This window comes from Talpa occidentalis, unplaced genomic scaffold, assembly GCF_014898055.3.
Source record: "Talpa occidentalis isolate TD23 unplaced genomic scaffold, MPIMG_talOcc4v2.1 talOcc4.3, whole genome shotgun sequence".
Classification (NCBI taxonomy): Eukaryota; Metazoa; Chordata; class Mammalia; order Eulipotyphla; family Talpidae; genus Talpa; species Talpa occidentalis.
The window spans coordinates 102,098,666-102,113,355 of NW_023603184.1; the positions used below are offsets into that span (position 1 = coordinate 102,098,666).

The 14,690-nt window shown below is 40.3% G+C and overlaps 1 protein-coding gene across 6 annotated transcripts in view; it reads right to left on the bottom strand.

Moving 5' to 3' along the window:
• METTL8 (methyltransferase 8, methylcytidine) overlaps positions 1-14,690 on the bottom strand; it is a 213,352-nt gene that overhangs the window by 106,871 nt on the left and 91,791 nt on the right. Inside the window, exon 1 of one of the 6 annotated variants that reach the window (XM_054699850.1) lies at positions 14,100-14,519. The exons of the other annotated variants lie outside the window; for them this stretch is intronic. Coding sequence (XP_054555825.1) covers positions 14,100-14,114 — 15 coding nt within the window. The 5' untranslated portion in view covers positions 14,115-14,519. Of the gene's footprint in view, positions 1-14,099; positions 14,520-14,690 lie in introns of those variants that run through there. 6 annotated transcript variants of the gene reach the window in all.

Below are 14,690 nucleotides of genomic sequence, written 5' to 3' on the forward strand. Positions count from 1 at the left end.
TCAAGTTCCTAAACCTAACACCCTTCAGACATCTACATACCTGTCTGGGGCCCATTTCTATGTGAATCCCGTGTTGCCAGGGCTCATGATTATTTATGGTAGAAATCTTGATTTATGTTAAATAATTTAATTTTTAAATGATGGCCCTTAATTCTGACTTTAAAGCACTATACAAGACAAAAAGATTAATCTGTAGGCTCATGATTGTTCTCTAGGTTATTCTTAGGTTTACCTACCAAGGGCCAATTGTTTTGGTAGTTATGTGTGTTACTATAATTATATAATTTATTAATACATGAAATGTGAGTATTAAAAAGACCTGCTAAAATCAAGTCACTAAAAATAAGGACTGGACAAAAGAGCAGTAAAAGATTGAAAGATCTCTTAACTTCAACTCCCTCCAAACCAGATCCTGAAGCAAAAGCTCATGTGCTACTTCTCCACTCAGAAGTGAAATCTCAGCAGGAATAGGGAATGGGCAGAATGAAGCAGACCCACAAGAAAACTCAATATGAGAATGTGAGATCAAATTGGCCACTGCTAGGTGCAACTAAATGCTTAATCTCATGGACCAACTTTAGGAAGTTGGATAACTGTGCCTCAGGGTAATATGTGAAGGACAGGTTGGGGGAAATGGTTGAAGAATTTATCCTTCGGCTCTTACCTGCCACTCATCAAAGTCTCACCCAAAGAACATAACTTCCATGAATTTCCCTGTTGTATTGGCAACACCACACTAATAAATGGGTGTCATGGAGCAGACTACACAATGCAGGATGCTGCTGAAAGAGCAAAATCCTGGCCTTTTTATTCATAGAATAATCATACAGCGTCAGCTGTGTGGGGGAGGACAAAGAGAAAAAGGAGAGGTGAAACTAAAAAATGTACTCTGTCATCTAAGGCTTCAGGAATTGTGAGTCTGCTCCCCAGGCATTTTTTATCTACTTGATGACTCAGTATAATGATCAAAATCATGTCCTAAACCCCCGCCCCCAACATGATTCAATCTTATCAGCAAGGCATTCCTCTGATCAGCTCCCAGGAGGCCTGGTTATACATCAGTCAACAGCCCACAGGGCATTCCTGGTTATATCTCATGATGTGTATATACCCTTTGTTCCAGGGTGATCAAGCTTTCTGCTCTTGATTGATTTGAAAGGCACCTTGTAGGGTTGAACTACATTAACAAAAATGGTGGCTGAGCAGGCCACTTAAGTCTAGCAGACCCACATTTCCAGACTGCAAAAGCTGAATTCACTTTGTCATCAGTGGGCAGGAAGCAAGGGAACTCGGAGCAATATGATCTATGTGAGGTCTTATTAGTTAGGTTTGTGCCAAGGTGAAGTTTTCAGAGTCCAGCAATGGCTGGAACAAGAGGGTAAAGCCAAGATAATTGGAGTTAGTGCAAGGTGTCTGATAAAATAGAAAATTTGTAAAAAACTGGAAGGATTCCAGATTCAATTTTCTTCATGTATGTCTTAAAGTTCTTGTCCACTTTAAAAATACTAATTCTGGGCTCCCCGGGCGCAGCAGTTGCGCTGGGTGTAAGCGCCACAGCTCTGCAGCGCTGGTCGATCCCCGCTCTCCCCGGCACCGGAGGAGGGTCCCGCATGGCGCGCAGACCTCTCCTGCCCCCGCTGCCCCTCAGCATGTCCTTCGGTCCTCTGCTCTGCTCCCCGCTCTGGCTCTGGTGAATTCTCTCACCCTCCCGCGCTTCTGACTGTACCAGTGCTTGTATAAATAAATAAATCTTTAAAAAAAAAAAAAAAAAATACTAATTCTGGAAATTAACAAGTGTGTGGTGGGTGTGATTTATGAAAGGAAAAATGGCAGAAAACACCAACTCGAACCTCAGTGAAGGCCTTGGCCTTATATCAAAGATAGCTAAGTGAATGTACCCTTTTATATTTTAAGTTGGAATAAAATATTTACAGGTTGTATGTATCTTTATATAATGGTTTATTTTTTAGCTAACTTTAAATTAATCAGCCAACGTTCCTCGCTGATGTCAGATAATAGAGCTCCATTATTCTTTCTATTTATTTATTTATTTGTTTGTTTATTTATTTATTTATTTTATACAAGAACTGGGGTATAGGTCAGAGGCACGGGAGGGTGAGAGAATTCACCAGAGACAGAGTGGGGAGCAGAACAGGCAGATGGATGAAGACACTGCTGAAGGGAACAGTGGGTGAGACAGGAGAGGTCTGCCACGCCATGTGGGTTTCTTCCTGGCCAGCAGGAATCGAACCCGTGCTGCAGAGGCTGCTGACAGCTTCACAGTGCAGCACTCAACCTGCTGAGCCACTGGGGAGGCCATCCATTATTCTTCCTAAAAGATTCAGCCTCGCTAACTTTTGATAGCAAGTTTATTGACATATAATCCACATTCCATAAAATTATCCTTTCAAAATATACAATTCAGTGGGATTTAGTACATTCACAAAGTTGTGCAACCATCACCACTATCTAATTCTACATTTTTAATACCTAAAAAAGAAACCCTATACACATTAGTAGTGATTCCCATTCTCCCTCCCCTCGATCCCTAGCAACAACTAGTCTAATTTCTTTCTCTGTGATTTACCTATTCTGGTCACTTCATATAAGTGGAATTATGTAAAATGTGACCATCTGTGTTTAGCTTCTTTCAGTCAGCATAATGTTTTCAAAATTTCATCCATGCTGCAGCATGAGTCAATACTTAATTTCTTTTTATGACCAAATAATAATCCTTTGGATGAATATAACCCATGTTGTCTAACCATTCATCTGTTTAATTTTTTTTTATTTTTGTGTAGAACTGGGTGTAGGCCAGTAGTGCAGGGAGTGAGAGGGTTCATCAGGACAGAGTGGGGAGAAGAACAGGTGGAATGAAATATACTGCTGAGGGGAGCAACAGGCAAGATAGGAGAGGTCTGCTGCACTATGTGGGTTAGCAACCTGGCCAGGGATTGAACTCAGGCCATAGAGGTGATAGCACAGAGACTTAACCCCTAGACCACCAGGGAAGTCCCATAACCATTTGTTGATGGACACTGGGCTGATTCCAGTTTTTAGCTATTATCGATAGTGCTGCTATAGACATTTATGTATAAGTTTTTTTGTATAAAAACATGTTTTCAGTTCTCTCTTAGATACCTAGGAATGGAATTGTTACAGGGCAACCCCGACGTGAAATGGGTTGCCTGACTGTGTGTCCTCTCCAGCGCGCTTAAAAGGAACTTATAATACTCAACTTCAGGCACACACAAAAAGGTAATAAAGGGTTTATTTAAAAAGCGGGGAAAGGAAGAAATGAATAACTCAGGGAGAAAGAGAGAGATAAATTGGTAAATGCATCCTACGAGTTCCGCTGATCTGAGTATGCTGAGAGCCAAGGAAAAGCCAAGAGAACCCCAAAGCCCACATGTCCGGTTACACTGAACCTGGCTGCTTAACTCCACCCTCAGTTCCCAGCAACCCTCCCTTCAGTGGTGTTGACATTATGGGATTTGTAGTCCTTGGTGTCTTGGATCTCTTTGATCTGGGGTAGGGGTGGGGTCCATAAAACCTATTTGTGGAGTTTGTTCAGGACTGCCTTCCCCCTACCCCATCAGAATTACTGGGTCATATGGCAGCCCTGTGTTTAACTTTTTGAGGACCTAAAAAAATATTTTCCATAGCAACTACATCACTGTATATCCCCAACAACAATGTATGAGAGTTCCAGTTCTACCACGCCCTCAGCAACACTTGTTATTTTCATTTTTTAAATGATAGCTTTACTAGTAGGTATGAAGAGGTATTGCATCACAATTTTGATTTTGGTTTCCCTAATGAGCAATGAAGTTGAGTATTTTTTCATATACTTATTGGCCGTTTGCATCTCTGGAGAAGTATCTCTTCAAAGCCTTTAACCATCTTTAACAGAATTGCATTTTTTATTGTTAAGTTGTAAAAGTTCTTCATATATTATGGATACAAGTTCCTTATCAGATATGTGATTTGCAAATATTTTCTTTGGGTTGTCTTTTCTCTTTTTTTAATGATTTCCTTTGAAGCACAAAAGTTTTTAATTTTGGTGAAGTCCAATTTATTTAATTTTTCCTTTGTTGCTTGCGCCCTTGATGTCAATATAAGAAATAATTGCCTAATCTAAAGTTATATAGATCAACTCCTGTGTTTTCTCTGAAGAGGTTTGGGTTAGCGCCTCCTACATTTTATTATTTTAATCTATAATCTTAAATTGACTGTGGGTCTGCTAGACATAAACAGCCTGCTCAACCACCATTTTGGTTATGTGCAGTTCTGCCTTCAAATACAAGGTCAGTTCAGACCAGTAGATTAGTTCTAAAAGAAGACAGGATGCCAGACCCAACAAGGCTCCTTTCAAATTTAACGAGCAGTATGCTTGCTCATCCTGGAAGAATGGGTATGCATCACAAGGTATGACTGGGAATGCCTGGGGGCCCATTGACTGATGCATGACCCTGCTCTCCCAGAGACTGATCAGTGGAACACCTTGTCAATAAGACTGGAACCATGGCAGGGGTTCTGAGGTATGGTTTCCATCTCAACACCAAGTCTTCAAGTGCTGTCAGCAGACTCACCTTCCCGGGAAATCCTAGATACCATATGCACACTTGTTCCGTTTCGCAGATCCTTCTTTGTTCTCCTACCCAGCATAATCATTGCTGTATTATTATTATTCTATCATTAAAAAGGCCAGGAGCTTGTTCTTTCAGCAGCATCCTGCATTGGACAGCCTGCTCCACAACTCCCATTGCTTTGACAGTATGGTGTTGCTGACGCAAGAGTTAATGGAATTTAATATTAAGACTATTTACTCTCTTATTCCTCCTTCCTCTTTTTATGATCCTGGAAAAAATAAGTGACAATTTGAGACTAAGCTTGTTCACAAATTAATGCTGGGGACTGCCCTTGGGATGAGCAAGAGACTATGGCATCTGCTGCTGGGAGCCAAGTAGGAGTTGTCGAGAGAAAAAGGCCCCTACCACTGGCCTGACTTAGAGCTGGAGAAATAAGATTTCACCCACTACTGAAAGGATGTGTGGAAGAAACACAAAAGCACTGCCAAATACTAGCACAGGCCCACTGACAAGGCTCTCTGTTCCACAGTTCTGAAATCTGTTTCCCCTAAGTTCAGGTGGATACGGTTTTCATTTGTTCCTACAGCAAGTGAGCACACTAATCCAGTGAAATTAATACCTGCAGTTTTATAAATGTTTGGCTCTATTAAGTGATGGCAAAATAATGACAGTGTTTTAACTGTATGAATTTTTAAGCAATATTAATCTTTTCTACCCCAGAATCTGTCTTAGAATTTTAACGATATGCTATAATGAATATCTGTTACCTATTTTGAACTTGATTGACTACATAGAAGTATCTAAAAATGCTTTTGGCTCATCACAGAGATGGGCCTGTTAATAAATACTAAAATGCATATTCAGACACAGCAACCTCTGTGGCTATCTCATGAACTTGATCTTTGAACTCAGTAGGTACTCTATCTGCAAAGAACAGTATTTTATTAATTGTGCTTTTAATGATGTGGGTGTAAAACAAGATGTATTTTAATAACCATTGATACGTGCTAGAAGAAATGTATGTCAAGCAAGTAAGTGCAGCTAGTAATAAAATGTCCATGTCAATGACTACTATAATTACATACATATTAATGAAACAAGATTTTTTGTCAACTGATATTAATCTAAAATTCTGATGAGTGAGAAATCCTATATTTAGGTGAGTTCAGAAGTGCATAGTCACTGACATTTATTCTAATAAACAATGTTATTTGGGTTATAGATAGTACTATATTTAGTGTGTTTTAATTCCTGGGACATGTGCTCATTTGAGATTTTGAAAAATATATAGCTTGTTTAAAGAGGACCAATAGATTAGTCAGGAGGGAGGGAAACTTGGAGAGGTTTTTGTTTGCCTGGTTTTGGTAGCAGAACAGTTCAGACTCACGAAGGACAATGAGGAACAGGGAGATGTCCTGATTACAGCAGGGATCCAAGATTTAGAAGCAACTGGAAATGCCTCATTTGAGATTGGACAGTTTCAAGACATCACAGGAAAGGAAACCTGGGACTCACAGCTCAGTGGAGTTCCTGGACCTTATGGTCATTTTCAAAAAGGAAGGAACATATTTTGAAATAGTTTTTGACTTATCTTTCCCAAGTTTGTGTCTGTATCTCAAGAAAAGGGTCTAGATCTTTTCAAAGAATGAATTACTATGAGTCACAATATCTCAGTGTCACTATAGCAGGCTACCTCACAGCACCATTGCAGGTACAAATCTACAATGTTCAAAAATGAAAAGTGAATCTCATCCCCTTGCTGGGTTTGTTTCTGGTTCTCTTTTCCTGATCCTTATCTTTTACATTTAGAGCTATAATCCACCCGGAATTGATTTTTTTTTATCATGTAAGATAAAGATGGCCACTCTATTTGTTCCTACTTCATAAAAATATTCAGTGAACCCACAGAATGTTAAGTGCCACCATTGCAATGATTCCTTCATTATAAATCAGATGTCTATATATGAAGTCTGTTCTGTTCTGCTGGCCCATTTGTTGATATTTTCATCAAAGTCACACTACCTTAATCACTGAAGATGTATAGTACATCTTAATATCCAGTAGTGCATATCCTCATACATTCTTCTTTCTCAGGAGGGTTATGGTTATTCTTGATCTTTATATATACTTTTTGAATCCATTTTTCAATTCCACAAAAGTTGTCTTAAAGCAGTTTTAGAAGTGATTGTATTGACTCTATAGGTCAGGGAGATTGACTCTATAGGTTAGGGAGATCTGATATCATTGCTCTTTTGTGTCTTCTAGTACATTGACATACATTCCATTTTATTTGTTTAAATTTTGTCCTCTTTAAACATTCCTACATTTTATTTAAGTTCTATCTCTAGTTTCCTAAGAGTTCTTTTCATGAATATTGTAGACTTTTATCTATTTTTACATCAATTAAGATAATATTGACTTTTCTTTTTTTTTTTTTTTTTTTTTTTTTAATAGAGGCATGTTTTTCTTTATTTATTTGTTTGCTTGTTTGTTTGTTTTGTCTATACATGCACTGGGTACAGTCAGAAGCGCAGGAGGGTGAGAGAATTCACCAGAGCCAGAGCGGGGAGCAGAGCAGGCAGAAGGACCGAAGTACACTGCTGAGGGGAGCAGCGGGCGGCAGGAGAGGTCTGCGCGCCATGTGGGACCCTCCTCCGGTGGCCGGGGAGCAGCCGGGGATCGAACCGGCACTGCAGAGGCCGCGGGCAGCTTCGCAACCCAGCGCTCTACCGCTGCGCCACCGGGGAGGCCCAATATTGACTTTTCTCCTCTCTTTTGTTAATATGGTGAGTTATATTGACTTTTATGTATTAAAACAATAACATAGTGGGCCTCCCCGGTGGCGCAGCGGTTGAGTGCTGGGCTGCGAAGCTGCTTGTGACCTCTGCAGCGCCGGTTCGATCCCCGGCTGCTCCCAGGCCACCGGAGGAGGATCCCACATGGCGCGCAGACCTCTCCTGCCGCCCGCTGCTCCCCTCAGCAGTGTACTTGGGTCCCTCTGCCTGCTCTGCTCCCCGCTCTGGCTCTGGTGAATTCTTTCACCCTCCCATGCTTCTGACTGTACCCAATGCATGTATAAAAAAAACAAACAAACAAGCAAATAAATAAATAAATAAAAAGAAAAGATTTAAAAAAAAAAAAAAAAACAATAACATACTCCTGAAATAAACCCCAGATCAGTATATATAGACCTTCATTGTTTTATAAGGCTGTGAAATCTATTTTATGGAATTTATTAAACCATTTCCCCATCATAAATTTTTAGATTCTGTCCAAAAATTTGCTATTACAAACAATGTTGCAGTGTCATTTCACACCTCTATGAATATTTCTTTTTTTTTAATCTTTTATTTTATTTTATTTATTTTTTTTATAGAGGCATGTTATTTATTTATTTGTTTGTTTGTTTGATGGTTTGTTTATACATGCACTGCACTGGGTACAGTCAGAAGTGCCGGAGGGTGAGAGAATTCACCAGAGCCAGAGCAGGGAACAGAGCAGGCAGAAGGACCGAAGTACACTGCTGAGGGGAGCAGCGGGCAGCAGGAGAGGTCTGTGCGCCATGTGGGACCCTCCTCCTCCGGTGGCCGGGGAGCAGCCGGGGAGCAGCCGGGGATCAAACCGGCGCCGCAGAGGCCGCGGGCAGCTTCAAAACCCAGCGCTCAACCGCTGCGCCACCGGGGAGGCCCGCTATGAATATTTCTATAGATAGCTTGGGTTTGATGAGATAGATAGAAAAAATTACTAGATCATATTTCTACCCATAGAGGCTATATCAAGTTATATTCCCACTAGATATACAGGGGATTGCCTATATTACCACATTCTCACCAAATAAAACACATAAGTGTTTTAATATCTATCCAATCAATTAGTTAAAATGGCAGTCTGTCATTTTAATTTGCAATATTGAACACATTCAATAATCACAGTAAATAAATTAAATCGCTTAATCGCTTATTGAGAAATAGTGTCTATCAGATTGACGCTTTTTCTAACATCTTATTGTAAAAGTTTCAAACAGGCATAAAAGTTGAAGAATTGTATGGTATGCACCCATATACCCCTACCCTAGATCTACAATTAATATTTACTATATAATTTCATCACCTAACTCTCCACAAATCCAATTTTGTGTTGAAATAGCATAGAAAAGTTACAAATAATAGGATTCAAATGTTATTTTCTTTAATTTTGTTATTGTGTTTGAGTTCTACATGTTCAAAAAAATGGAAGAAAACTGAAAAATAAAAAAGGATTAGCTCTACTCTAAATAGTTTGGAGTTTCTTCTTATCGTATCTTTATCTACTACAGGCCCCTCAATGCACTGGCTTAGTAATAGCTCAACTCATGCCCATTTCATGCAGAATTTAAGTCCTTTCAAGTCATCTACTCCTCTGCAAATTCTGAGGGTTTCCAATAGTGTTTCACAGGTACTTGTAAATAAATCTCTCCCCATATACTTTGGCAGCAATACTGTGGGCACTGAGGTCTTCTACTGAGCCCTGCTAATTCCAGAAGCTCTCATTAAACCCAGGTGGGCAGCGCCCTGGGGAGACAGAGCTTACTCATTTTTTATGTACACAGTTCATGCTGTCTATGGGGCTCAGGTATGAGTCTCCTTACATCTAAGGGCTCTGTAGACTAATCCACATACAGCCATTTTGCTCCCCACCATCCCTCCTGACAACAGAGGCCTTATCCTCTACTACCAGACCCATAATCAAATGTGCAAAAAAGGTTGTTAATTAAAATAATCATGATATTTGAAGTGACTTTTTTAAAAAATTTCTATTTCCCATCTGTGAATCTGAAAATTCATAGCATGCACTGCCTAACCAAAATATGACCAACAAGTCTAACTCAGAAATGCTCAACACAATATATAATAAGCAACCACACAGGTACACAGTGATTTTCTTATAAAATCATCTGTCCCTTCTGAAGATGCTTGATTTCAAAATCTTAATATACTTAAGCACCTCACATTTCAATCACATAAATATAATAATGAAAAGGTGGAATATGATTTGTTTCCAGTATAGCCTGGGGTAGGCACATTGCATCTTCAGCAAGGAATCTAATCTGAAATTAAAGGGTTCCTTTCTCTCCATACCATTTTTATCGTGCTTTTCTTTTTTCTTTTTTTCTTGACTTTATGTCATCATTCTTCAATTTCTTTTTTTTTTTTCCTATATTAAAGTGACTGTTATTTGGCCACCAAACTCTTACATTTCACTATCTTTTCCTTAACTACTTTATTCCGAACCAGAGAACTGTGTATCTATTCAAAGATGATTATTTTTGCAAAAGCCTCAGGGGCCCATTTTAGTTGCTTTTTCTGATTTGTAACAACTTGATCAGACCTGAATATATCATCAGGCAGAAGAGGAGTCATAGAGCCACCAAACACTAGTCTGCAGCAATAGTATATGGAAAGGAAAGGCCAAAAGACAAGAAAAAGCCTGGCATTTGGAGGGGACACGATCATAGTTCAGGGTGGCGGCAGCAGAGATTTCAGGGGGAGAGTGAAGAAAGATGAGGCTGTGGTGAAAAAGGCTCACAGAAAGGCCTTGCATGCGACAACAAGGAAGTTTTCTTTAAATCTGGTGTCACTGAAATTTAATCAAGGGAATGTGCTCAGATTGGTACTTTTAGATAATCCTTTGATGTAATGTGGGAAATGCATTGCCTGGAGAAGGTCTAAACAAGAAAACCAGTTGGATGGTCATTCTGTTAATCTAGGCTTCACAGGAGGGTTACTGAAACTGAAGATGGAGAGAAATGGATGCACCCATAAATTGGATGTAGGAGAGAGAAAAACTCTAAAGACAAATATAGATCCTCTTCCCACAGATTTCTGAAGAACATGGAAAATAGACCCTTGTGCTGTGCAAATTTGAGGTGCTGTGGAAAAGAGTGTCTTAAGGTGGATAATGGTAATCAGTATGTGAACTAAAAAGTAACCACAGAAAAAAGGACTATGAGAGGAGAAACGTGCTTAGAAGGGAATTGTTTTCCATTTTCTGATTGTAGTAGGATTACAGTAACATCCCATCTAACAAGTAAAAGACAGCTCCAAGCCACTAGAGAAAGAGAAAAGTATTAAAAGGCAATACAAGAAAGTCATAAATGAAAAAAAAAAATAGTTCAGGCTTGGGTAATCTATGTATGTGAAATGCCGTATTATCTCATCCACTTCTGAGGAATGAAAAAGTCTACCTCATGAGTATTGACCAGGAAACCCCATGCTGGTCAGTTAAGATTACGTTCCTGGGGGATGTGGGTTAGGTAATAAGTCTATTTACACAAGACTCCAGTTTGAGTCTGTCATTTTCTTAACACTGTCAAGAAGTATTAGTCATTTTTATTATTAGGATGACTGTTGATCATTCATACTTAGCATGAAAGAGACCTATAATCACTCCATACTAATAGAGGGTGAAGGGAGGCTAGGTCCTCATCTTGGGCTTTGATGGTGGTAGACAGGTCTGGATAGCAGGGATTTTTGTATGACACAAAATGCTGGGAAGGAGAAGAGTTTAAGGTATGAGAGAAAGGATTGGGGGATGGTCACAGGATGCTTATGACAAACAAGATCTGTTTGACACTATTGCTTGGGCAACCTATGCTAATAGAAGATACCTATCAAGACCATCAACAAATAAAGATTAGGCAATCAAGAGACAAGGTTTTTTATTTTTGAGAAAGTTTGACATTCAATACAACTCGGGATTTAACAATAGCTGTGTATTAAGAAGACATAAAGTTTTTCTAGGTTGCTTTTCTAAAAGACAGATCAAGTTGTTAAGTGTTGTTTTTTACATTCCTGTCATGTTAAGATGGTAACTATACTTTGTCGGATTTTTTTTAAAAAATTATTTATTTATGCATACAAAAGCTAGGGTGTAGGCCAGAGATGGGAGTAGGGGGTGGGAGGATTCACCAGAGACAGAGTGGGGAGCAGAATAGGCAGATCAACTGAAATACACTGCTGAGGGGAGCAGCAGGCGAGAGAGGAGAGGTCTGCTGTGCCATGTGGGTCAGCACCCTGGCGGGGGATCACCTTGTGCTGCAGTGGCTGCAGACAGCTTCATAGTGCTGAGACTTAATCCCTTGCACCACCAAGGAGGCCCCCCGTGACTGTACTTTTTAAGATGTGAGTTTGATTTAGGTGATAGCCTTCCCATGGATTTTTGTTTTTTGTTTTTAAAGATTTATTTATTTATTTATTTATTTATTTATTTATTTATTTGTTTGTTTGTTTGTTTATTTATTTATTTATACAAGCACTGGGTACAGTCAGAAGCGCAGGAGGGTGAGAGAATTCACTAGAGCCAGAGCGGGGAGCAGAACAGGGAGAAGGACCGAAGTACACTGCTGAGGGGAGCAGCGGGCAGCCGGAGAGGTCTGCGCGCCATGTGGGACCCTCCTTCGGTAGCCAGGGAGCAGCCGGGGATCGAACCGGCGCTGCAGAGGCTGCGGGCAGCTTCGCAACCCAGCGCTCAACTGCTGCGCCACCGGGGAGGCCCCCCATGGATTTTTGGTTACATCTGTTCAAAGCATAGATTTATTTTTTTTTTAAAGATTTATTTATTCATCGATTGATTGATTGATTTATACATACATACATACAAGCACTGGGTACAGTCAGAAGCGCGGGAGGGTGAGAGAATTCACCAAAGCCAGAGCGGGGAGCAGAGCAGGCAGAAGGACCGAAGTACATTGCTGAGGGGAGCAGCGGGCGGCAGGAGGGGTCTGCGCGCCATGTGGGACCCTCCTCCAGTGGCCGGGGAGCAGCTGGGGATCGAACCGGCCCTGCAGAGGCTGCGGGCAGCTTCACAACCCAGCGCTCAACCGCTGTGCCACCAGGGAGGCCCCAAAGCATAGATTTAAAGGCAGGAATGAGACATAGAAGTCACTTAGCTCAGGGATTCTTAACATTTGAGTGCCATGGACTATTTTGGCTGGCTAATAAGGCCTAAAGATTTCTCCTTAGACTCTTGTTTTAAAATGTATACTTTAAAAAAAAAAAAAACCCATATGATTACAAAGAAAACCAATTACACTGAAAAGAGTTACCAAAATGAAAAGAAACAAATTCATGATATGATAGTACTTGTACTTCATTACTGATGCATAAGACCTGACTGCAGGTGTAGTAACTGCTGTTACTCTGAAGTGCTGAGCATAGATACGGTGGCTCATATGCAATAGCTCTAAATGAAACATGAAACTCAGTGATTTCTATTGGTGACAAAATCATAGCCACTGCAAAGCCTAGTGGGCCTTGCTGCCTGCGTTCATAATGAAAGAAATTACTAAATTTCACTTCAACATTAATGAAAATAACGTTGCACCTGTTATCCCCATTCTGATTCTATCCATAGGTACCAGGTTAAGAACCCCGATGTAGTTCAAAATCATCCTGTCACAGATAAGCAAATTGCTAGATTTGGGCCCCTGTTAATTGTCTGACTACAGAACCATCTAGTTGCAGACTGAATTTTAGAGCAATTCCACACTGCTTCCTCTTGGCTAGAATCTCAGGGATCTAGGCTTGGAGGCAACATACAAACGACAGAGTCAAGCTAAATTATTCTGGAGCAAAAGTAAAATTTGGGCTTAGATCATTTGGTTTTCTCTAGAGTCCCTGCTAACAGAAATTATAATCAAGCTTCTTGAGATCCAGTGAGGTATGTCCAAAGATATTTGCAGGTAAAATTTATTTAGCCAAATATTTGGTTAATTAAGACAGCCTCTCCTGTTTACTTACAGAGTTCTTTTTGGGACATGCATGATTTGTTCATGCATGAATAAGATCTTGTGTTCAGTGAGCCAAAATTCTGGAAGCATATTTTGAAGACACTCTGCCTGTGAATGCCCTTAAAAAAAATGGATCAGTGATGGAGAGGACTGCAATTATAGCATTTATTCCTGTTATTATGAAATCAAACAAGGAGGAACGCAATAAAAGTTCTCCAAATGTAAAACAATGTTTTTGGTTACTTGTTAATTATAGCATAACCCAGTTCTTCACATATAATAGTGTTCTATCCAAACAGTTCAGTGCACTTATAAAATTTGGCTTATGTGGAAGAAGCCTGGTTGTATGAAAAGTGTTCCCAAGCACTCCTTCCCTTGCCAATTCCCTCACTTGACCTTAGGCTCTCTGATCCAATCTTCTTGACAGTCTCTCAGTGCACGAATGTGCTTTTAAATGTTTTTTCTTGCAACAACTCTTCTAAATTGTATGGACTATATATTCTTCTTTTCCATATTCTTGACCCATTTCTAGAGAGGGCAATTTATTGTCCATATATTGATCTAGACCTTTTACTTGAGTGCCGCTCATGGTGCCATGCCCACTTCCAGAGTTTACCCAGACAGCTTCCTCTTCTTGTGCCTGCTCCTCAGTCTGATATATTACTCTGCGCCCCAAGGAAGAGAGTTATTGCCTGTTCCCTCCCAACCTGGGATCCCTCATACTGTGGCCAGATACAAACCTTTTCCTGCTCCATCCCAGTCCTCTTAGGGCAGATGACCTAGGAGCTCTTATGTGAGGGAGGTGGTGGAGTTCTTCCTTTGCTGGTCTCTTCCTCAAGATGTCCCTCAGAAAAGCACCTCAGCAAAAGAGATATTTGATTTTTCTAGACTTGCATGAGGAAAGTATACTTGTCTCATTAACACAGTTTGAATGTGCTCTTTGTAAAACTGTAACCTTCACTTTATTTTGCTAAGGAGACTTTGACCAAAATCTGGGCTTGGCTTAGGACATGAGTTACAGTGTCAGCAGTGAGTTGCTTTATCTTAGTCATCTGAGACAGCTTTCTTTCTTTCTTTTTTTTTTTTTAATTTTTTTTAAGGTCATTCTTTTCTTTTCTTTTTTCTTTTCTTTTATTTATTTATACAAGCACTGGGTACAGTTAGAAGCGCGGGAGGGTGAGAGAATTCACCAGAGCCAGAGCAGGGAGCAGAACAGTCAGAAAGATGAAGTACACTGCTGAGGGGAGCAGTGGGCGGGAGGAGAGGTCTGCGCACCATGTGGGACCCTCGCCCTGTGGCCGGGGATTGAACTGGCGTTGCAGAGGCTGCGG